The sequence below is a fragment of the Neofelis nebulosa genome, chromosome 10, assembly GCF_028018385.1.
Source record: "Neofelis nebulosa isolate mNeoNeb1 chromosome 10, mNeoNeb1.pri, whole genome shotgun sequence".
Classification (NCBI taxonomy): domain Eukaryota; kingdom Metazoa; phylum Chordata; class Mammalia; order Carnivora; family Felidae; genus Neofelis; species Neofelis nebulosa.
This window is the reverse complement of record NC_080791.1, coordinates 69,307,212-69,330,397: the sequence shown is the minus strand read 5'-3', so window position 1 is coordinate 69,330,397 and position 23,186 is coordinate 69,307,212. Positions and strand designations below refer to the sequence as shown.

General features: G+C 45.0%; 1 protein-coding gene across 10 annotated transcripts in view; it reads right to left on the bottom strand.

The window, feature by feature from the left end:
- The window catches only part of TEAD1 (TEA domain transcription factor 1), a 270,973-nt gene that overhangs the window by 13,633 nt on the left and 234,154 nt on the right, over positions 1–23,186 (bottom strand). For all 10 annotated transcript variants that reach the window (XM_058688278.1, XM_058688276.1, XM_058688285.1 and 7 more), the window contains 2 exons: positions 4,868–5,008; positions 341–493 (listed from right to left, as the gene is read on the bottom strand). In XM_058688278.1, coding sequence (XP_058544261.1) covers positions 341–493; positions 4,868–5,008 — 294 coding nt within the window. The remainder of the gene's footprint in view (positions 1–340; positions 494–4,867; positions 5,009–23,186) is intronic.

Genomic DNA, 23,186 nt, shown 5'->3' with positions numbered 1-23,186 from the left:
GATTTAACTGATCTAGGATGCAGCCTTGGTGTCAGGCTTTTACAAGTTTTTAAGTATTTTAAAAGTTCTCCACATCTTTCTAATGTGCAGCTGGAGTTTAGAATGTAGGGACCATAGTTTTTACTACCCATTTGATTCTAGTTTTCCCAAGCTTCAGAAAGCTTAGCCCAGCCCAATGAAACCCCGTCTCTTCTATAGACCTGAGCCCATGCTTGCCCTGGATGCTGTGGATTCAAATGGTAATTGGTCAACAGCCTGGTCACCTCCCCTGGCCCGGCCACCTTGCTGTCTTTCCCCACCAGCTGGGTCTGCCCCAAGAGGAAAGAGGCAAAACAGTTACCAATAAAATTGTGAAGTTTTCCAAAACACTGTTCATCATATATTTCTCTGGTAAGTGTTTGAGCTTGTGGATGAAGTTAATCATATATTCACACATCGGGGAGCGGTTTATCCGGTACACAAATCGGCCATTCTCAAACCTCGCATACTCCGTCTGTGAGGGAAAAAGGAGTTGAGTACTTTTACACTTCTGACTTCAAGATACATGAAAAAAGCTATTGCTGCCTGCAAAAGCATTTTTCCTTTTCAACATGAATCATCCACTAGATGCTGTACTATTTATGTAGTTTACTTAATTAAAAAAAAAAATCCTATTTCCAAACTGAATGCCATACTCAGAAATCCAGGATTTTTCTGGAAATTAAAAAAACAAAATGTGTAAACAGAATAGCTTTAAAGAAGCGTTGTACAGGTCAGAAAGAAAAGAAAGCAAAGGTTGGAAAGAAATATAATCACCTACTTAGTGATTTTCTACCTGGAAACCTGGGAGAGCGGGCCCAGCCAGTGACAATTCTTCAAAGAGCCCAGAGAAAATCCTCCGTCACTGTTATAAAGGCCTCACAGCCAACAACCAATGCAGCTAACTTCTCTACCTTGGAAAAAACTACTTAACACGGATCATGAGCTCCTGACTGTGAGTTATTTATGTCTTTAATAAAAAAGGAAAGAAAAAAAAAATACTGGTATTGAAGTTCCCACTGAAGCACTCAGAAATAAGAAACACACCCCTAGATAGCCTTGGATCAAAGAGGAATTAAAAAGGAAATTACAAACTATCTCAAGAATAATGAAAAGGAAAATCCTTTACATCAAAACTTATGGGACCCGATGAAGCTATACTTGGAGGACACTTAATGATGTAGCTTCATGAGTTCATCATTAAAGACGAAAAATTACAGAACTAAACCACATCTTCGATTAAAAAAAAAAAAACCCACAAAAATAAACCCAAACCACAAAGAAACCAAAGAAAACCCAGAATAGGAAATGAATAAAGATAAAAGCTCAAATCTATGTTAACAGAAATAAGAAATGGAGACAGAATAAATTTTAAAAAGCTGGTTCTTAAAAAGCCAAAATAAAATAAAGCCTTCACAAGGTTAAGGAAGAAAAGAGACAAAACCACAATGACAGTAGAGATTGGGAGATTTGTAAAAGGTTACTTCACATAACGCTGTAAGGCAAAAAGCCGTAGAGGAGAGGATGCTTTCCCAGCAAAACTTAAACTACTAATACTGAATCAAAAAATAGGAAACTCCAATAGCTCAATTGCCGTGGAAATGCCTAGAAACTTGTTTAGAGATGAACCCCTGAAAAAGGCATAAAGACCACCTGGTGTGATGGCTGAGTTTTATGGAACTCTTAAGGAACAATTGTTTTCATTGTTATGGAAACTACATCAGACCAGGTGTCCCAATTCTTTTTAGGAAATCGATGGACACGGAGAGACTATAAAGAGGAAAGGTGATTATCACTTATGAGATGCAAAAATCTTAACGTAAAATAGCAAATGGAACACATCAGTGCGTCCAAAGTAGGACTTTGTTCAGGAATGCTGTGGTGGCTCAAACACAGGACATGCATTAACTCGTGATGTCCACGAATAGGAGAAAAATGATAGTAAGAGTTGCTGAACAGGCATTTGGTAAAATATTGCAGCTGTTACTAATAAAAACCCTCAGTATGACAAGAACACAAAGAAAGCACTTACATATAAAGACCATTTATAAAATCCAACAGTAAGTATAACCCTAAATGGCCAAGCACCAAATCCATCTCTATGAGCAGCAGTAACTAACTATACAGGGATACTCACCATCCTATTTCTTTTTACAGGTGTGCTGGAGGTTTTAGAAAATGGAAAGAAAGCGAGAAAATAATAGTAACAGAAAAGTGGCATAAACATTGGAAAACAAGAAATAAAATAAAGCCGCTCTTTTTGCTGCTGCTATGACCACATAAGTAGAAAATCCAAGAACCTAGGGGCAAAACCCAGTAGAGATAAATAAGGGAATATGGCAAGATGGCCAGATAGAACATATTTTTGCTAAAACCAAGAACTTGTCTCTCTTCTGGTCATTAAAATCTAGAAACAGGAAATAGCATTAACAAATTAATATAAATTAACGTATATGCAAAAACTACAAAATCTTATTAAGATAAGTAAATGGACCTGCAAATACGTCCTTCACTGGAAAGACTTAGTACTGGCAATGTATCAGTTTATCCCCACATGACATATAAACCCAGTATGATTATAATTACATTGATCAAAAGGTTTTTGGCTTTCTTTACTTTTTTTTAAAGTGATCTAATTATTTGGAAGAATAAGTGCTGGTTATCTGCCTACAAAATATATGGATAAGAAGAAAAGCAAGATCGACTTGCCTTAGCAGGTTTAAGAACATACGATAAAGCCCATGTAATCAAATCAACATAGTAGAGGGGGACAAGGAGAGATAAACAGGGTGGAATCAAACAGACTCCAGGAATGGCTCCCAGGATATGCAGGACCTTAATAGGGGTACATCTAAGATCTACTCAGTGGGAAAAGGATGAATCGTTTAATAAACGGGTTTTATTTTATCTTAAAAAAATCTTTTTTAATGTTTTTTTTTTTTTTATTATTATTTTTGAGACAAAGAGAGACAGAGCATGAGCAGGGGAGGGGCAGAGAGAGGGGGAGACACAGAATCCGAAGCAGGCTCCAGGTTCTGAGCTGTCAGCACAGAGCCCGACGCAGGTCTCGAACTCACAGAGTGTGAGATCATGACCTGAGCTGAAGTCGGACGCTCAACCGACTGAGCCACCCAGGCGCCCCAATCAACGGTTTTGACACAAACGCCTGTGTATTTGGAAGACAACAGAAGCGGACACCCATCTCACACCAAATGCGGAAATACATTCGAAATGGATTAAACGCTTAATTACAAAACTCCACCAGCACTCACGTTACCTTCTACATGAAAACTCCTGGGATTTCAGTCAAAGGCAAAATTTTCCTGCTCCCTGAACTTTATATACAGCTTTGGGTATGAGTTTGGAATCTGGGAAACAGAGTAACTTGTCTGGTTCATCTTGTGCGGGCAGGTGGTCCATCTAGAGGTGAGCCCTGACAATTCAGCTATTCAGCAGCAATGCTGCCCACGAACATTCCACGTTCCCAACCACTGACCAGTAATGGTGCTTCCTCTTGCTCGGAGGAGATGGGAGGTCATCTGGCCGTAGGCCTCCCAGACCTGTCTCATTACACGGTCGGTCACCTTCTCACCTCCCCTCTCCTTGGGCTTCCCAGACATGCGTTGGGCTCGTTCCCCAATTCCTTCAGCCATTTTTGTCCTCTGCTCCTCTGCTGGTGTGTCCCTTTCACTCACTCCAGGGCTGGCTACTGCTCCCACGCCCTCCCTGCACCAAGCCCTCCATTCCCATAGCTTTAATTCCTTAATGCTTAGGATTCCCAACTGGTATTCTCAGTCTTCCAAATTCCAGTCTTGCATCTAGAATCATCCCCTGACTACTTGCTTTTGAATACCTTACTTTCTAATCTCTGCTCATGGCAGCGCGGCCCTTGCAACCACAAAATGTGTGACCTTTGGTTCTTCCTCCTCATTAGTATTTAATATCTGGTGAGTCTCTAAGTTCCATTCAAAATGTTTTACTGGATTCCCACTGCTGCCATGTTCATGAAGCTCAGGACGCCTCAGCTGACATCGACCATCTAGTCAACTCCCTTCTATCCACTCTGGCCAGTGTAACCTCCTCAACACCATCCACAGCATGCCCCTCCTGTGCTCAGGAAGCCAAAGGCTGTGCAGCAGCCCAGATCCTCATCGTTCGGCCCAAAGTCTTCAAACCTCTCCTCCCGCCCAGGGCATCCTCTCTCTCCTGCCTCGGCACCAAGTCTGGCACAGTCAGGCTGGGCCCTGGGGCCTGCGAGCTCCAGGACCGCCATGACGGGTGGACCGGGTTAACGGGCAGAAGACGTCGGAAAAAAAAGCTTTACGTGGAATGTCAACCGCAAACATTCACACAAAGCAACCCACCCTGCTGAAAAGAACACACGTTTTTTGAAAGGGAGGGAGGTATGCAACAGGAAAACTATGAATAGGTATTTGACCCCAGTTCACGCTGGAATCTGTCTGGAACAATGAAAGGAGTAGAAGGGGCAGAAGCACCCGCACCAGGCTTGAGGTGTCCGGGTTTTAGAAGGCAGGTGCTATTTACAACGCCCGGAAGTGCCCTCGGACCTAGGGGCGGGGCCTGTCTGTAGCAGCTTCCACACCAGGGCACCAAACACTGCTGGCCACACAAGGCAGGGCCCCTGCAGTCGGGGAGGGGTGGCGTGGGGGCTTCTTCCACTTGCTTGCAAATCGCTGTGTCTTTTTAGAAGTGACAGGGAAAAGAGGTGAGAGAAAGGGGGAGAAGGAGGAGACACCAGAAAAGTAAAACTCTCTGCCCCGGTGAAAGCTGAAAGGAAGGTAGCAGGGTGCCCCCGAATGAAGGCTCCGGTCTGCAGATGCCCACTTACCTCTACTTTTTCTACTACTTGCTTCCCAAAGGAGCACACTTTGGTGGAACAGGTGACTGTCATATTTTCAGAACTCTCATACTGACTGGTGACACCATAAAAGGCCCCAGCGTCATCCTGAATATTGCAGTTTAGGTCGGCCTGTTGGAAAGGAAACGGAGGTGGGGGTTATTTTCTCTTTACAGGAGTCACGGCAATGAGCAGTGACGGGGGTGGGGGTGGGGGGGGGGAGATCTCCACTCCTTCTGGCTGAGCAGAGGGCGGGGGTGGGGGGCAGGGAGGTGGTGAGGTGATGCTGATCTAGAAACAAGTTCTGCAGCCCGCTGGTCATTTTTTGAAGAGAACACTAACTCCAGCAATCTTCCCGTGAAATGACAATGGTACACGCATCTATTCAGTTTGCTTTCTTGCGTCCAGTATAGAATAATACTCTATCCTTGTTATAAAGGATCCAGGAGGTCTCTGAAATATGTGCAGAAAGCAGTGTATGCCCTGGGCTCACATTCACTGACCTGGAGACAGATTTTTTTTTTTTTTAATTTTTTTAATGTTTATTATTTATTTTTGAGACAGAGAGAGACAGAGCATGAACGGGGGAGGGTCAGAGAGAGGGAGACACAGAATCTGAAACAGGCTCCAGGCTCTGAGCTGTCAGCACAGAGCCCGACGCGGGGCTTGAACTCATGGACCGCAAGATCATGACCTGAGCCGAAGTCGGCCGCTTAACTGACTGAGCCACCCAGGCGCCCCAGGACCTGGAGACAGATTTAAAAGAACAGGAGATCTGCAGCTGGCTAGCCACTTGTTATACGTACAAAAACAGAACCTTCATTACAAATGACAGCATCCAGGAGGGAAATGGCTCCTGTTCAAGACTGGCTTGCAAAGATGCCAAGTCATTGGTAATTCCCACTCATTTAAGGTATTGTAGGATTACCTACTGTGTGAGGTTTATGCTAGACACTATACAGGACCACAAGTGAGAGGTATGTCTTAAAAGAGCTACAAGGGACATAGAAATACTACCACGTCAAAGATGCTCAGAGTTCAGACAAGGGAAGGCATTACTTTCAACCAGGGGTATTACTTACGGGGTGGTTACAAAGTGAACATGCAGAGATGGGTTTAGGGGACAGTGGGGGTAGAAGCAGCCTAGGGTGCCTCTTTCCAGCTGCAGTGTTAAGGACTGAGGCCACCAGGAGCAGTGAGTTTGGAAAATGCAACCAGGACCCAGGCCATGGAGGGCTAAAAAAAAGGGGTGTGGATTGCATGCTGCAGGAAATGGGGACCCTTTGAAAGCTCTGGCACAAGAAGGTGCTGTGAACCGAGCTGTGTTTCAGGGATCAACGTCTCAGTGCGGTCTGGTGTCCACTGTGGAGGGAGGCTGCGAGGCCACTGCAGTGGCCGGACCACTGATTGACGGCTCCCTCCCCTCCGGTACCTTGTGATCTGCTATGGCACACCAGGCACTGGGTGGGGAGCTGGGGATCAGAGTAAGCACGAGTTGGGCCAGTCCCTGCTGCCACGGGCTCACAATTTAGTAGGGAGGACATCACCCTAGGGGTGAGCACTCCTGAAAGAGGCATCGAGGGCCATGAGAACCAACTCGGGGGTCAGGGAAGCTTCTGAGGATGATGCAGCTCAGATCCAAAGACGGTAGGAGAGCTGACGTAGGCGGGTGAATGTGTCCTGAGAGAGTGTGGACAAGGTGCACAGAACCAGAAACAAGGCCACGAAAAGGCTGGGATGAGAGAGGGTGGCAGGAGAGGCAGGAGGGTTTAGGTCTTAGATCCTAAAACCAAGGGATGCAGGAGCTGTAAGTGCCCAGGACGGGCACAGTGACAAGTTATGGCTGGATCTGAGTTCCTAAAAGGCACCCGAAACACAGCATGGAGACGACTCTGGAAAAGTGAGAGCACAGGCAGAGACAGGTCAGAAAACTGTCAAAGTGGTCCGGACAAGGGACGGTATCTGCACCACTGTGGGGGCTAGAGAGAGACAGGTGGACCGGACTCATAAATGAGACCACAGTTTGTGAGGTCTGGCACATTCTGACCAGCTGATTCTCAAACCCTGACAGGCAGTAACCACTAGGAAGACCTGAGTCATCCTATATATATTTTTAATGAGGATCTGCATTTGAATTGAATATCAAGACAGTGTCCCTTTCCTTAGGCAAAACTGCAGATTTCCTGGCCTCAAATAAAAAGAACCATATGCTTTAAATTCCCCCTTTTTACTTACATGCCAAGAAATTCAAAGCTAAATTCAGTGCTCAACTACAGTAATTACATGTCCCAGGTATTTCTAATAGCAACTAACAACCAGCGTATAGCTCCTTTTACTGGATTCCAATCTGCTTTTACTTGTACTTGTCCAGGTTTATATTACCCATAAATTTAGTAACACTCCCTCACATTCTGCCATTTGGAATTATATGGTGCACAGATTGTAAATAAATAAAAATACCCAAGTGTACATTTTCAGGTTTTTTGCAGGTTTGACGCTTGACTCCGCGAAAAGAGCAGGTTAGCAAGAAACGATGATGTCTGATGCTGACTGACATCTATGCCCAAGCTCTCTGGGTCTACTGAGCTCCAGCCTCCAGAGGAGAACGTTACCAACGAGTCTCAGGCATGCAGGAGCCCAGAATTATATCTAGCTTTCTACCTGCCATGTGGCGTGCACGTGGGCCCACAGGAACCACTGCCTTGTTCTGCCACCAGCTGAGGACATGAGGCTCTGAGAAGTGGCTCAGGTATGTTTCAGTGGTGGGATTTATACTCTCACAGTCATGGTATAGTTTGTGCCAACAGGTTTTAGTATTTTTCTGAAAAAAGTAAAAACATATATGTGGTAAGTAAAAAAAAAAAGAAAGAAAAAGAAAAAGAAAAAAAAGAAAGAAAATAAATCAAACTGGAAAAAGAGTGTACATTTTATTTCTACCCCTGAACTTGCCAATCTCTCCACTGGTGATCAGTGTTTTCCAAGCGTCTTTTTGGAGAGAGTTAGCACTTAGATAAGCAAGCACACACCTGCCCTCTTTTTTGCACAAAGAGTGGCACTCTTCAAACCTTGCTTTAAAATATATATATATATATATATATATATATATATATATACACACACACACACACACACACACACACACACATACATACACACAGTTGGGATGCCTGGGTGGCTGAGTTGGCTAAGCGTTCGACTCTTGATTTCAGCTCAGGTCGTGATCTCACAGTTCATGAGTTCAAGCCCCATGTCAGGCTTGGTGCTGACAGTGTGGAGCCTCCTTGGGATTCTCTCTCCCTCTCTCTCTGCCCCATCTCCGCGCTCTCTCTCCCAAAATAAATAAACTTTAAAAACTAAACACAAAAAAATACACAGCTACATCTTAGAACTCATACAGTACTGATACGGAAATAATCAGTTTTAAAAAGACTAGCCATTTAAAAACGTGAGCAGCCTCACATTTTCGTAACTGCATACTATTCCATTACCCAGGCACAGCATAATAATTACTGCGTGCTCTACTGATGAATAGTTCGTTGCTTCCCAACATGGATACAATAATGAGTTTATGTGCAGCAGGAAAGGTACATTAGAAATTACTTTTCATTTCCTTTCCTTCCATTTAAAAAATTTTCCAGCACTGAAGGAGTTTCAAAGGGCTATAAATAAACTGATAGTATTTGAGTTACAAAGAAACTCATTGTTTTTGACACAATCGGGTTGTTTTGAAAGACTGGTGAACAGTCAAAGGCAGTCTGGTGTGAGGAGCGAAGTATAGGGAAGGTGGTCAATGAACAGTTAAAAGCAGTCTGATGTGACGAGTGGAGAGAAGTATAGGAAGGAGGTGGTTAACGGCACAGGCAACCGGGTGGGTTACTTTATTTTAAAAAAAATTTTTTTAATGTTTATTTATTTAAAAAAATTTTTTTTAACGTTTATTTATTTTTGAGACAGAGAGAGACAGAGCATGAACGGGGGAGGGTCAGAGAGAGGGAGACACAGAATCCGAAACAGGCTCCAGGCTCTGAGCTGTCAGCACAGAGCCCGACGCGGGGCTCAAACTCACGGACCGCGAAATCATGACCTGAGCCGAAGTCGGCCGCTCAACCGACTGAGCCACCCAGGTGCCCCAAATGTTTATTTATTTTTGAGAGAGAGAGAGAGACAGAGAGAGACAGAGAGAGAGCGAGCAGGGGACACAGAATCCGAAGCATGCTCCAGGCCCCAAGCTGTCAGTCCAGAGCCCGACACGCTCAAACTCACAAACCACAAGATCATGACCTGAGCCGAAGTCAGAAGCTTAACCGACGACTGAGCCACCCAGGCACCCTGGGTTACTTCTTTTAAACTACCAACCTCTACTTATGTCAGTGATATGACCAGGAGGGAGGTGTCTTCAGAACTGCACCTCAGCTCCCTAGGCACAAGACTTTCTTTTCTGCCCTTTTTTTAAAAAAAATGCTCCATTTTTTTTTACTTTATTCACTTCACTGGCATTGATGATGCAAACTGACTCAGACATTTAAAATCTAAAGCAAACATAGAAACAAACGCACAAAATAATCTGTCTATATATAAAATTTAAAAATGTTTGGAATGGTATCTGCCATAATGTGATGTTACCAAAACTGCTGGAAATGTCCACAGCCTCCCGTGTCTCCCAGAAATGCCCCCATCTCTCAGAGTTTCTGCGCGTAGAGTCATGCTGGTGAAAGAAAGCAGCGGTCCCGGGCAGCGGCGCACTGCGTGGACCTCAGCAGACTGGATTCATTTTTAAGACCCTCTTTTCTTTATTGGACAAAATTATTTTCAGTAAGACTTGGCACTCTGTTTCACGGTTTTAAATTTTAATTTTTTTTTTTTTTTTTATAACGTTTTTTATTTATTTTTGGGACAGAGAGAGACAGAGCATGAACGGGGGAGGGGCAGAGAGAGAGGGAGACACAGAATCGGAAACAGGCTCCAGGCTCCGAGCCATCAGCCCAGAGCCGGACGCGGGGCTCGAACTCACGGACCGCGAGATCGTGACCTGGCTGAAGTCGGACGCTTAACCGACTGCGCCACCCAGGCGCCCCACGGTTTTAAATTTTAAATGCAAGAACTCCCAAAGTAGTAACAGAGTGACAGAACTGAAGTGACTCCAGTTCTGTTTTGCCGTCTGCATAATGACTGTGCTATCAGGGTGCCTTTCCGGGTCTATGGTTTAGCCACGGGGACTGCAGCCCAAACGACTCCAAACTGTCAAGAACTTACTTCTAGGAATGGACACAGGCTGAGTCCACATGTGTTACTAAAGAGTAAGTCACACAACGGCCACGTAATAGAAGTGTGCTAATTTGAAGCATATATATGTGTGCGTAGATGGAATGAAAACACTAACTTCACCAATCGTTTAGGACTTAGGTCAACAAAATATTTTTTTCTCTTTAGAAGTATTTTGTCAACGGCATTGTTCAGAACCGTGGGCACATGGCGATCATAAACGTGACAACGATTTTTAGGTGGTTTGACCATTAAACTTCTCTACCACCACGGACGTCCTTACTGCCTCGCACCTGGGCAGACTGTCCTTACTATCCCACCTTCGGTTCACCACTGTCCCTTCGAAGTCCCCAAATAATTTTAATGAGTTTTTCTTGGTGATGGAGGATCTATGGTTTTAATGACAGGAAGTATCAAAAATGAAGCTATTAAAATATATACATTACGAAAACCTGCTCAGAAATTAGCTCAACAAGTTAGGAGTTCTAAAGTTGTGGAAGTTTGCTTATTTATTTATTTACTTATTTATTTATTACCTAAAACTAAAGTCTGACATACATTCAGAGAGACGCACAGATCACAAGTTTACAGTCCATTGATTTTCATAAAGTGAACACACTCATGCAGCCAGCACCCCAATGAAGAAACCAGAAGCCCTCCCGTTCATGCTGTCTTCGAGTACAATCACCCCTTTACCTCATAGGGGTGATCTTGAGGGGAAAACACTGTCCGTTAGTTCTGTCTGGTGTTTTGAACTTTAAATAAATGGAATCACAGATTGACTCCTTCGTGCTCAGTTTCATATGCTCAGCCCTAGGGGGGAGATTCACGCATGCTGTTGTGGGCAGTTCATTCACCTGCTACTTGCTAGACGATTCCACCAAGTGAAAAATACCACGATCTAGGCATTCTACCACTGCCGGGCCCTGGCAATGTTTCCAAATCAGAGAGCTACTCTAAACACCCCTGCACATGCTTTTGATGAACACGTGTATGCATTTCTGTTGGGTGTTCCCAGGAGTGGAACAGCTAGGTCATGAGGACTGTGCACATTTTAGCTTTCATTTAGATAACAGGGACAGATGGTTTTGGAATGATATTGCTTTTCTAACAGTTGAGAAAACTTTAATTATCAGTATACATTTATCAGGTTAGTTTTTAAAAGGCTTCTCTACTAACAGTAAATAACCAATTTGCTATTACAACTCTCCGCAATTACTCTCGAACGGTGGGAAATAATCATGTAGCTATCCCACCACATCAACAGCTGTTCTTTGGGAATTTTCTAGGAGGAGGTATTGATGGGAGAGATAATTGTCTGTCAGCTGAGGATGTTCCGATTATCCCAGAAAGAAATGCATTCACTGAGCTCCCATGGAGCAAAGGTAATATCAAAGAAAGAATGCTAGTATTGAATCAACAACAAAGGAGGCAAACTCTGTGATCTGAGTCTGAGATTCACACGTAGTTCATCACCCCCCACCCCCCTACCTGTTTCTCCCAACTGAAAACTCAGGGCAAACCTGTTTCAGACAGTTCTTTTTTTTTTTTTTTTTTTTTTTTAATTTTTGTTCTTTTTTTAACCTTTATTTATTTTTGAGACAGAGAGAGACAGAGCGTAAACGGGGGAGGGTCAGAGAGAGGGAGACACAGAACCTGAAACAGGCTCCAGGCTCTGAGCCGTCAGCACAGAGCCCAACGCGGGGCTCGAACTCACGGACCGTGAGATCATGACCTGAGCCGAAGTCGGACGCTTAACCAACTGAGCCACCCAGGCGCCCCCTGTTTCAGACAGTTCTGAAGGCAAGAAAATAAGAAAGAATGTGCTGGTATCAGATACAAACTATTTCTGCCTCATCAGCTTTATCTGACCGCACGATATTTTCTAAAAGCAAATTAATATAAAAATCCAAGAAACAGCTAAAATCCAGCAAACTTGTCTTCCCAACAAATCCCAAATTCAAACCATATCCCATCCTTTCCTTTGGGGACAAGCCAACCTAAAATGGTCCAGGCTGGGCTATGAAGTGCTAAACACACACGCACAGGCAGATGTGGCTGTGGAGGGGGGATGTCCAGGCAAATGGGCCCTTTTAAGGAATCTTTGCCCATTTTGCCTTAGAACAGAGACCCCATATATGAACTAGGCTTGGAGGCCAAATGCAGGAATCCTTTCTATGGTATCCTGACCTGTGCTGCCTTTGGGCTAAATATCTTTAGATATAGGAAAATCATTGCTTTAAGAAAAAACTACATGCAGGGTAGACTTAATTGTTACACAGTTCTTTTTCCTATTATATTAGTTATCTATTGCTGCTTTAACAAATGAGTAAATTGAGTGCCTTAAAACAACATAAATACACAATCTCAAACTTCTGCAGGTGAGAGTTCGACGCTGGTCTCCCAGGTCTATAGGTCTATGAGGGTCCTGGCTGAGCTGTATTCCTCTCCCGAGGCCCTGGGGAGGGATTGGTTTTCCTTGCTTCTTCCAGCATCTGGAGGCCACTCACATTCCTTATGTGAGCCCCTCTCCCCATTTTCAAAGCCTGCAACAACAGGCTGGGTCCTTCTCCCGCTGCCTACTTTCATCTCTCCTGGTTTCCCCTCCTCTTCTGCTTTTAAGGAACCTGGTGACTACTCTGGGCCCACTCAGATAATCCAAGATCCTCGCCCTAGCTGCTGATAAGCAACCTCGATTCCCCTTTATGTGCGATGTAACATATTCACAGATACGATGGCTACGGACTTGGGATGTGACTCTGCCTACCACACCCCTCAATTTGCAGTTTGTGTCCCTGCAACTCCCCCCCCCCCCCAATTCTCTGCCTTCTGGAATCACACAGACCCGAGAATACCTCTGTTAGACAATCCTGCAATTTTCATTCATTTCCCCCCTACTCTTACCTGTCTTCTTCCTCTTCTTACCCACAAGGCTCTTCAGGTCCCATCTGCTTCCCCGGATTTAAGTCCTACATTTATTTTTATCAAACCCCATCTTGATTTCAGACCCCCCTTCCATCCATTACAGATGTCTGTGAATTCTGACTTTTCACCTATCCTTATTTCATTCCAGACGTCTACCCAACAGCATGGACAGCAGTCATTTCTTTCAGTCTCTTTCTCCATTTTTAACCACAAAGAAAGATCTGCTTCCCGAAGCCACCACAGTGATAGGAAGAGATGGCACATGAAACAAAATGGCAGCCGTTAAAAACGCTGACAACTGTTCCTAGTAACTCAGTGATTGAAAACGCACTCAGGACAGATACAGACGGAGCCTTGAGTCATATCCACAGAGACGTAACCGCATAAAGATGGTTGTTCATAATCAATAACCAAGACAGAAAACAATGCCCACAGAGCCAGTCTGAGCCCCCATCTATAAGGATCAGGTGCACAGTACAGACACACGATGGCTTTTTCCTAAGAGAAAAAGCAGCACTTTTTCTGCTCTGTGAGTTTATGACGAGTCTTAAGTTTTGGATATAACTGTTCACACAGGCACAAAATTACCATCTTTCCCACAAAGAGTTAACTAGAGAGGTTACAGAATTCTTTCTGCAAATAAAACAAAAAAGCAATCATTAATAAAGGCGTGTTGAATCAATTAAAGACTTCAGAGTCCACTGGTGGGCAAGTCCCGGGAAATGATACAAAGTCAAGGTGGAAGCAAGTTATAATGCCACACAGAGAGAGCTGACTGCATCAGACAGCAAAGAAACAATAACAAAAAAAGGAAACATCAAATTTTCCCTAATCCTTCTCTAAATCATCCTTGTCTTATACTCATTATAAATGCAGCGGAAACGTTTCAGTCACCAGGCAAGACTCTAGATTAGTTTCTCCTCTGTTACTTCTCATTTAGTTAGCCCATTTATTCATGTGTCTGTTCCGCTGTTTAGTTTTATGTTTTTGAAATTTGAAGTATAAAAGCAATATACTTCAGGGGCGCCTGGGTGGCTCAGTTGGTTAAGCGTCCGACTCTTGATTTCAGCTCAGGTCATGATCTCAATGGTTTGTGAGATTGAGCCCTGCAGCCTGCTGGGGAGTCTCTCTCTCCCTTTCTCTCTCCGCCCCTCTCACCCCTCGGAAATAAATAAACATTAAAATTAAAAAAAGGAATATACTTCAAAGAATGATCCTTCCCATTCTAGGGGTGAGGAAAAATGAGGCCTCGCCCTGGTAAGTAGGATCCAGAGTTCTCAGAGGGGAGGGTCCGGCCAGGGGGCCCTCTGTGCACAACTCCAGGGCTCTGAAAACCTGGCTCCAGGTGGCTGAAGGACCAGGGCGTGAGCACTACAGGTGGTGAGCAAAGAACGGAAACGCACAGCTCACGCAGGAGCAGCGCTGGGCTGGTGACAAATTCTGCCGTGAGCTTCTAGAAGGTAAAAGCTTGCCGGCACTGAGGGGAAGCAGATAACCCCACAGGCAGGGGACAGAGCAGGGGCACCGGGTCAGGAAAGGAGGAGGCAGCTGGACACTCCCTTCCACCCCGAGGGCTTGCAAGGGCTGAGTGGGAATTGCTTGGTTGCAAAGATGAAAACATCAAGAGGACTGTCCCTGACAAGAGACAGTCTAATAGGCACTGATGGAGGCAAGGAGACGCTGGCATTTTCAAACCACCACTTTGAACCTCTCCTCTTCATCCTCTCTGAGCAATGATCAAAGGACCAAGATTTCAAATTGTGAAGCAATTTTTTCCAATGGCAGCATCTGCTCCTTGGCAGGCGGCACTGGGAGCTGGGCCTGGTTGTGGGCGGCCGTCCAGGCCTGCCACATGGCCAGGCTCCGCCGGGCAGGGCACCGCGTAGGCCTGCAGCTGCTCCCGCAGGCGCCAAAGGACAATCACTCCGCACTGGGCAACAAGGCAGAGAGCAGGGAGGGGGGTGGGGCAGAAGTAGCCCAGGAGGCAGTGCTGATGGGGGGCGGGGGGAGGCTCTGAGGGTGCAGGCTGCTCCCACACCCTCCCCCCTGACTCATTTGCATATGCCCAGACCCCTGAAGCCAGCCCCACTGGCATCAGAGGACTGCGGTGGGGGAATTTCACCGGGATGACCATGGGACAACTCCCGCATGGCAACCTGCACTGGGGGAGAGTGAGGGAGCTGCTCATAGGGAAGTGAGTCTTTGAGCGTGTTCACTTGGGACCATGGTGCCCTTGCCCAAACAACGGGACAGCAGCTGTAGGGCTCCTGCCACAGCTGTTTTAAATAAGAATAATAGGAATAAACTCAGCCTCGCTCTTCAAGTTACTTTCCACTAATTATGGCATATATTTACATCTACAAAATAGAAGATTTAAAAAAAAAAAACTCCACTAAGAGCCCCTTTATTGTGCAGATCGGGCACCCCTATTTGAATTTCATAAACATTTAGTACTTCAAAGAATCTTAAAAGCTTGCTTTAATTACAATATGCACCGCTTGAAAGGCTGACTGTTTGCATTGCAAATTCCTACAAATACTGGCATTCATTTAAAAAATGTCAATTAATATCACCCACAGGACTTCAGGTAACTGCCACTGGTGACTTCACACAGTAGCTGGGATGAAAGAGCCAAGGTCTCAGCCCCAAGCACAAAGCAGCTGCACAGGCCAGTTCTTTCCAATGGAGGCAGCTAATGAGTACTGGGCTCCCAGCTGAGCCGGCCCGTCACGAAGCACATTCATCAGGTGTGTGAACACTGGCCCGAGACCACCCTTTCCAAATCGGGAAACGGGACCTTTTTTCTGGTTGAGAGTTTTTGTGCGAGAAAAGTCCTATACAGAATGACAACAAATCAATTAACAAGCGCAGAGTTGCCAAATAAAATACAGGACACCTCGATCCATTGGATGTTTAGGTAAACAACAAACTTTCTTAATTATGTGTGTTTCCCAAGGATCGCGTGGGAAGTTGTGTGCACTAAAAACGTGTATGTTGTTTATCTGAAATTCAAATGTAACTGAGTGGCCTGTATTTTCGTTTGCTAAAATCTGGCAACTCTACTAACAAGTCATGTTAACAAAAAGAACAAAGATTGGGACTTACCCTCAAAGACGTTTTCTGCTCAGGATATTTTAAGAAAAAAACAAAGCCCCCAAATCATACATGGAGCATAATTCTTTTTTAGTACAATCGAATGATGGATAATGTTTGTAAATGTGTGTAAAAAGTCCAGGAGGATACATGGCTGTGGGGGTGGGGGGAAATCTCACGTTTTCTTCTCCAGTCTATTGATTTCCTTAGACTATTTATAATAAGCTTATATTGCTTTTGCAATGTACAAAGTAAATACAAATGTGGTGGGTGGGTAGGATGTGCTCTGGGTCGCCACCTGTGAGAAAGGATGTTATATATCACCAAGGGCCTATGTGTATTTAGACAACCGACCAAGATGTCCGGATGACTATGTCCAGATAATCCACTTATTCTTGCAAAACTGGGTCTGGCAACAAGAACCACCCGGATCGTGCCACCTTAGTTCTCTCCTTCTCAGGCTTCTCTTGAGGCAAAGTTACAGACAAGCCAATCGTGCCGCCAACAATGGGGCAAATACTGGGAAGGGCAGAGACATCACGTGTTTGCTTCCCCAGACCTCTGCTTAGCAGTGGCTTGTGCGGGACAGTGGCTTAGCATCTCAGCCTGGAACCATGGCAGGGAGCAGAGTTAAAGAGCCCAGTGCAAGAAAAGATGGACCCCTGACCTGGGCTTTGTTAGCAACCACTGAGCCAAATGACCCAGGACAGAAAGCATTAGAGGAACAGCTGTCAGATGGGGTCTCCTAAGGGCTTAAGGGAACTCCAATTTAAATCCCGCCAAGATGTGCATAAGCATTCAAGTTAAAAAAAAAAAAAAAAAGTATCCATACTGTGGCTGAGGCTAAGGGATTGAGGAAAAAGCAGAATGAGCATCTTCCATTTTCTAGGTTGTCCTGTGTGGCCTTGTTTTCAGGGGGATCCAGAAAGTCTTTTAAATAGAAAGTGATGGCCACAGAGATCACTGTTTCCAACCCAACCCTCACGGTTCTCCAAGTTCCGGAAGACTCAGCAGCCAACACCTCCTAGTAAGATTTCCGGTCTCTGAACAAGTGTCCACTTCCTGGAACTCCTTCCCACTCCCCTTCCGCTGACCAAATTCTTTCAAGATTCGGCTCAAATGCCATGTGTCTGTGAGGCTTTCCGGAATGTTCTCAGGCATTCTGTGCTTCCACATTTCCATCACAGCTCCTATCCCATGGTGCTGTCACTTACCTGCCTATGTGTCTGCCATCCCAGACCTGACACCAAGGTCGGCCTCTTATCAAGTCTGTTTTCCCAGCTCTCTAGGATCAAAGTAGAGTGCACTGAGAGTTGACTGAATGACTCACTAGTGACATACATGTCTGTCACTAATGCAAAACAAGAAACCATTTCTATAAGAACCTAACAGAACTCCAGAGATAGCTCGGAAAAAAGCTTCCGTGGGGGCTCTTTCAAGGTGTCCTCCCCTACTCTGGCAAATGCCTCTAGAAGCATCACTCCATAAACTATCAGATGCTTACTCTATCAGTACACGACATCTGAGCTGGCTAACTGGCAGGTGTATTATAGCACCTGATGTATAGCAATTTTTCTACGTGTGCTGAGTGAAAGAACTCTTCAGCCAACAAATTTTTTTAAAACACTTAAAAAATCTGCTATATACACCACACCGCCGGGTAAACAAAAGCTACAGATGGGATCCCTGATTGGTGGGGGAGGCCTTCAAAGAAGTTTAGGATGCAGGGCCGGGAAAACAGGAAGGAAGCAGCAAGAGACAGCAGTCAAAGCAGAAAATGCCAGCAAGCTCCAGACATTTCTCTTATGAAATCAAACCAAACTGGATGCGTGTGCAAGTTTATTCACTCGCCTAGCCCTCCACATGCAGTACCAGAACTTGTGGATAAGAGATGTTTTTTTTTTTTAAAGTTTATTTATTTATTTTTGAGAGAGAGAGCACGAGAGAGAGAGAGAGAGAGAGTGGGTGTGCGGGGCGGGGGGGGGGGGCAGAGAGCGGAGGAGAGAATCTCAAGCAGGCTCTGTGCTGTCAGACACGGACTCAGGGTTCCATCTCAAGAACCGTGAGTTCACGACCTGAGCCAAAATCAAGAATCGGATGCTTAACTAAGTCATCCAGACACCCCAAGCAATGTTTTTTTTTTTTATAAAAAACAGGCCACTGGTGAAGATGATCACATAACCACAATCGGCCCAGGGTATTTATTATGTATTAGCCTCATAAATACCTCCGAACACCGTGGTTTTGCTTGCTAATCTTCCCTCCACTTACATCATGCCACCACTTGACAGTGCTCTCGTAATTTCGGGACTCGATGCTATTTTGAGATGAGACCGAAGTACGGAGACATGGAAGGCTTGTTGAACTGAAAGGCCCTTTCTTTACTGATAGCAGTTTGAAACATGTGTGGAGCAAATCGTTCCATTTTGCTAACTTCCTTTTCCACGAACAGGAACGGGTGGGTTTGGTTCCAAATGATAGACTCCAGTCTACAATTCCAATCCAAAATCAGGCCGAATCCAATTAGACACAGGCTGAAACTCCGCAGGGGGCCATTCGGGCAGCTTCCGTGTGCACCCGGTTTCTCCTCTTACATAAAGCCCAGCGGTTTTATTTATAGTGACTGTCATTTTGTCCAACAAATGTGATTCCGTTCTTACCAAGATAAAAGCATCTTCTAACAGCTGCCCTCTTTCCAGATAACTCACTTTCTCTTTCTGTTTTGTAAAGCCTTCTCACATCTGCTCTGGTTAGTAAAACTAGCCTTTTTCCTCCCCCAGAAAAATAGGTTAAGAAAGTTGAACGACTATAGATATATTTATTTATTGTTAATTGTTTCGACTGAATGATCACAATTCCAAGAATTTTAAAAAGCAAAATATTACGCATAACCACAGGGTAGCATCACATACCTTGGTTTCTAAAATACCACTGATTTGATAATTTGAGAGAAAAAAGAAATGTTATATAAACGTGTATAAAATTTTTCTTTAACAACAGGGTACATGTCCATAAAATTTCATTTTCATATTACTCATTATTCCAAGCAAAGTTTAAGACTAAGTCTTCGTCATACTAATTATTCTTCTAAATAGTTTTAGGCTGCAAGGTTATCAGTAACGTGTTGGTAACACGTGGCTTTCTTTGAACCAGAGTCCCCAAGCTTTGACACTTGAACACCCTGTTAGGACAGAGAGTAGAATTCTGAGGCCCTTCAAAAAATATTAGCTTTGCTGTGTTTCTTATTTGGTTAAACCCATAATTCTGTTTACTTCCTTCAGGAAACCACACGTGGCTGGAAAGGAACTTCTTTTGAAAGTCAGCTGCAAGTGATACTTTGGATTTCTGTCTTTTGGGACTCACGACGGAATCACACCCACACCTGTCTAGCTTTGGGAATCCGATGGTGAATCCCAAGACAGTTGGCATTTATCTGAAATTAGCTGCCTTGTCTGCCGTATCACTGGCAACCCATCTGCGTGAATCTCGGTGCGGAAATGGTCCATTTGCGGATGGGGCTGTTCTGTTCTTAGGGCCTCCACAGCACCTAATCCATCACTGTTTTATAAGGGGAAAAAATGTCTGGTTTTCTGCCAGTGCAAGGGTTGCCTCACCAGTCTGGTTCCACACTCCTCGATCATAACTTCAGTCCTGCATCTAACTAATTTTTCCGAGACGTTTTCAGTAGGGATTCAAGTTTAAGCTAAGACGCGCACTAGTCGTCCAAAGCGCTATTAGTACAAAAGACTTAACTAAGGCGACAGGGGGCTGGTGAGATGCCTCCCACGTTGGCTCAGGTCACAAAGGGCAGGTGAGGACAACCACAGCTCTGGAGGGGCAGGAAGGCACTGATGGTGTCCGCTCTAAGCAGCATCCCACTTCTAGAACTGCTACGATGGGAACAAGTATAGGTCTCAGAGTTGAGTGAAACAGTATGTTTAACCTCGTTGATAGTTTCGATAGAGGGGGCACCTGGGTGGCTCAGTTGGTTAAGTGTCTGACTCTTGATTTGGGCTCAGGTCTGACACACGGAGCCTGCTTGGGATTCTCTGTCTCCCTCTTTCTCTGGCCCTCCCCAGCTCGTGTGCATTCTCTTTTGCTCTCAAAATAAATAAACATTAAAAAAAGTTGCTCTAGAGAATGAGGAAGGATTAAGGTCTTTGAGTAGAAAGAAAAAATAACTGCAGGCGAAGAGGAATTCAAAAAGCAAAGTGACAGTTGAAAGTTGTTTCGTTTTAAATTATGTCCATGCACGCTGGATGCAGATGCCTGTTCTACTCAGCGCTCAACTGCCTTAGAAAACAGCACCTTGGCTATTTACACACACACACACACACACACACACACACACACACACACACAATCAATATTTAATAAAATAAGGATAATTAAATTCTTATTTAACCAGCAAATCGGATATCGTGTAGTCATTAAAAATGATAATTAGGGGGGCGCCAGGGTGGCTCAGTCGGTTAAGGGTTCGACTCTTGATTTTGGCTCATGTCATGATCTCACAGTTCGTGAGTTCAAGCCCGACATCAGGATCCACGGTGGCAGTGTGGAGCCTGCCTGGGATTCTCTCTCCTTCTTTCCCACTCGCGTGAGCGCTCTCTCTGAAAATAAATAAATAAACTAAAAAAAAAAAAAAAGGTAATTAGGGATATAATGGCATACGGCCACTTGGCAGGGTGTCTGGTAAGGGAGAAAAGCCGGATACCAGATTTAATTTAATGTATTACCCGATTCAAGCTACATAAACATGTCTTATATTCATGGTGCACTTAGGAATGAATGAAAAATTATATATTTCCAAGACTGTCTAGAATGTTACGATATTGCCTTTGGAATCATAATGTAAACACGAAGCTGTTGCTCCCCTAACCCCACCCCAAAGGCTGCTAACAGTGAGGTATCAGTTTTTCCAAGAAAACTCGAGGTCCGACCTGAACTTCCTGGCAGCAGCGTCTGCTCACGGCTGCCCCCACGTAACGTGCACCAGGGCATCCCATGATGACAGGGCTGACTTCAGCCAGAAACCACGCTGCTTCCCGTCGGTTACTGTCACCCGCTTCCAGCGAAATCAGGCCAGGAGAGGGGCTAGGGACAGAGCTGTGCCCCCTGCAGAGGCCACGCACAGATTTCACGGAAAGACTGTGGATTCAGAGTTTGGCCAATCCCACACTGATTAGCTGTAAGACTTTGCACAAGTCACTCTGCCTCTCCCTGACTCAATTTCTTTATGTGTAAAGTAAAGTAGGAATAATCACACGGGCCTCACAAGGATTAAGTAATATCAAGGACATGTTTATCTGGCATAGTGCCTGGCTCAAAAAAGGAACTCATTAAGTCACGTTCAACTGCTGAAAAAGTGAGAAGCCCCTTCCCTCCCCTTCCTGCAGAAGCCTCTTCTTCTCTTTGTAATTAAATATGGAAAAGAATTAAAATGCACAAGAGTGAATGAAAAGGAGGCAGGAAGGAAGAGAAAGGAAATAAGGAGAGGGTCATGAAAAGAAAAAGATAAAGAATAAAAACAGAGAAGGCAAAATGCAAATAAAGTCGCTGTAACACTTAGTAAAAAGAATCTGAATACTCTCTTGGCTTGAAAATGGTTAAAAGCACTGACTGCTTCCTTTTGCTGACACCATCAAACCCGATTCCTTGTCTTTCCTAATCTGTCCGCCCACCTACGCCTCGCATACGAGTGAAGGCCCAGCTGCAAAGCACCTCAAGATACCTGAACGCTCCTGAACTCACCTGGATGGACCTCACATGTGCCCTGTGTCTTGCTGGTCCCCCTAGCCAGCCCCTCATCCATCTACAGCGTTCAAGGTCATCTCTCCCTACCCTGATACTGGCCGCCATAATGGTTGAAGGAGGTGATGAGTGACCCTTAACATCTCACCTGGTGGGAAGGGAAAATAATCGAAACCACTTAAGAAAACACCTGGGGCAGTTTCTTAAGTTAGACAAGAAGTTACCATGTGACCTCGCAATCCCACTGCTATGGAAAAATGCCAAGAAAGATGGTGAACACACAACCACAACGTCCACACAAAGACTTGTACACAAAGACTTCATACCGGCATTGTTGGAGAAAAGCCTAAAGGGTCAACAGTCCGCAAGTCTATCAACTGGTGAACGGATAAGCAAAACGCAGTATGTCCACACGATGGGCTAGTACCAGGCAATAGAAGGAGGCTACCTAGAGGCGTGCCGTAACATAGCTGCACCTCAAAACACTGTGGGGGAAAGAAGCGAGGTGCAAACGGCTGCACACTGAAGGGTTCAAATCTGTACAGACGGAAAGTAGATCAGTAGCTGTCTGGGGCTGGGAGCAGGAACGGGGAACGGCTGCAAACAGGCACGGGGGATCTTGCTGGACTGATACAAACAGGCTCAAATTGTAGTAGAGTGATGGTTATGTAACTCTGTACATTTTTCTAAAAATCACCGATTTCTAAGGTGTAGATTTTATGGTTTGTAAATTATGCCTCAATAAGGCTCTTAAAAGAAAAAAAAAAGATCTCACCAGATATACAGCCATCCACACGGGCCCTTGGTGCCCCACCCCATTAAGGCATGAGGGGTTATAGAGCCAACAGGGTAGAGGGGCACCCACATGGGCACCCTTGCCTCTGCCGGTCATTTATGTTTGGGGACCTGAGTCCTGGGGTGCCAGTCAGGGTCTTCCACCCTCCGAACAGTGGAAAGACTGCTGCTTGGCACACCACCATGCCATTCACCTTCAAGTGTCAGCTGGCCAAGGGCGGAGGTGCCCACAGCTCGGGCCTCCAAGTACAGGCACTCGGAGGGTAGCGCTCAGTATTTCCTCCGCGGCAAACTCCTGACCTTGCCTAGCCCGACTGAGTCCAGGGTGCAGGTGGCCGGCCCGACATTCCGAAAACAGCTTCAGGAGCAATCGTAGGGGCAAATGAAGAGTCAGCCTGACTTTGACACCCTAGAGACTTTAGGCACTTTGAGAAGGAGGAAAAAGGGAGGAGAATAAAGGAGATCGGGTACAGGATCTCTG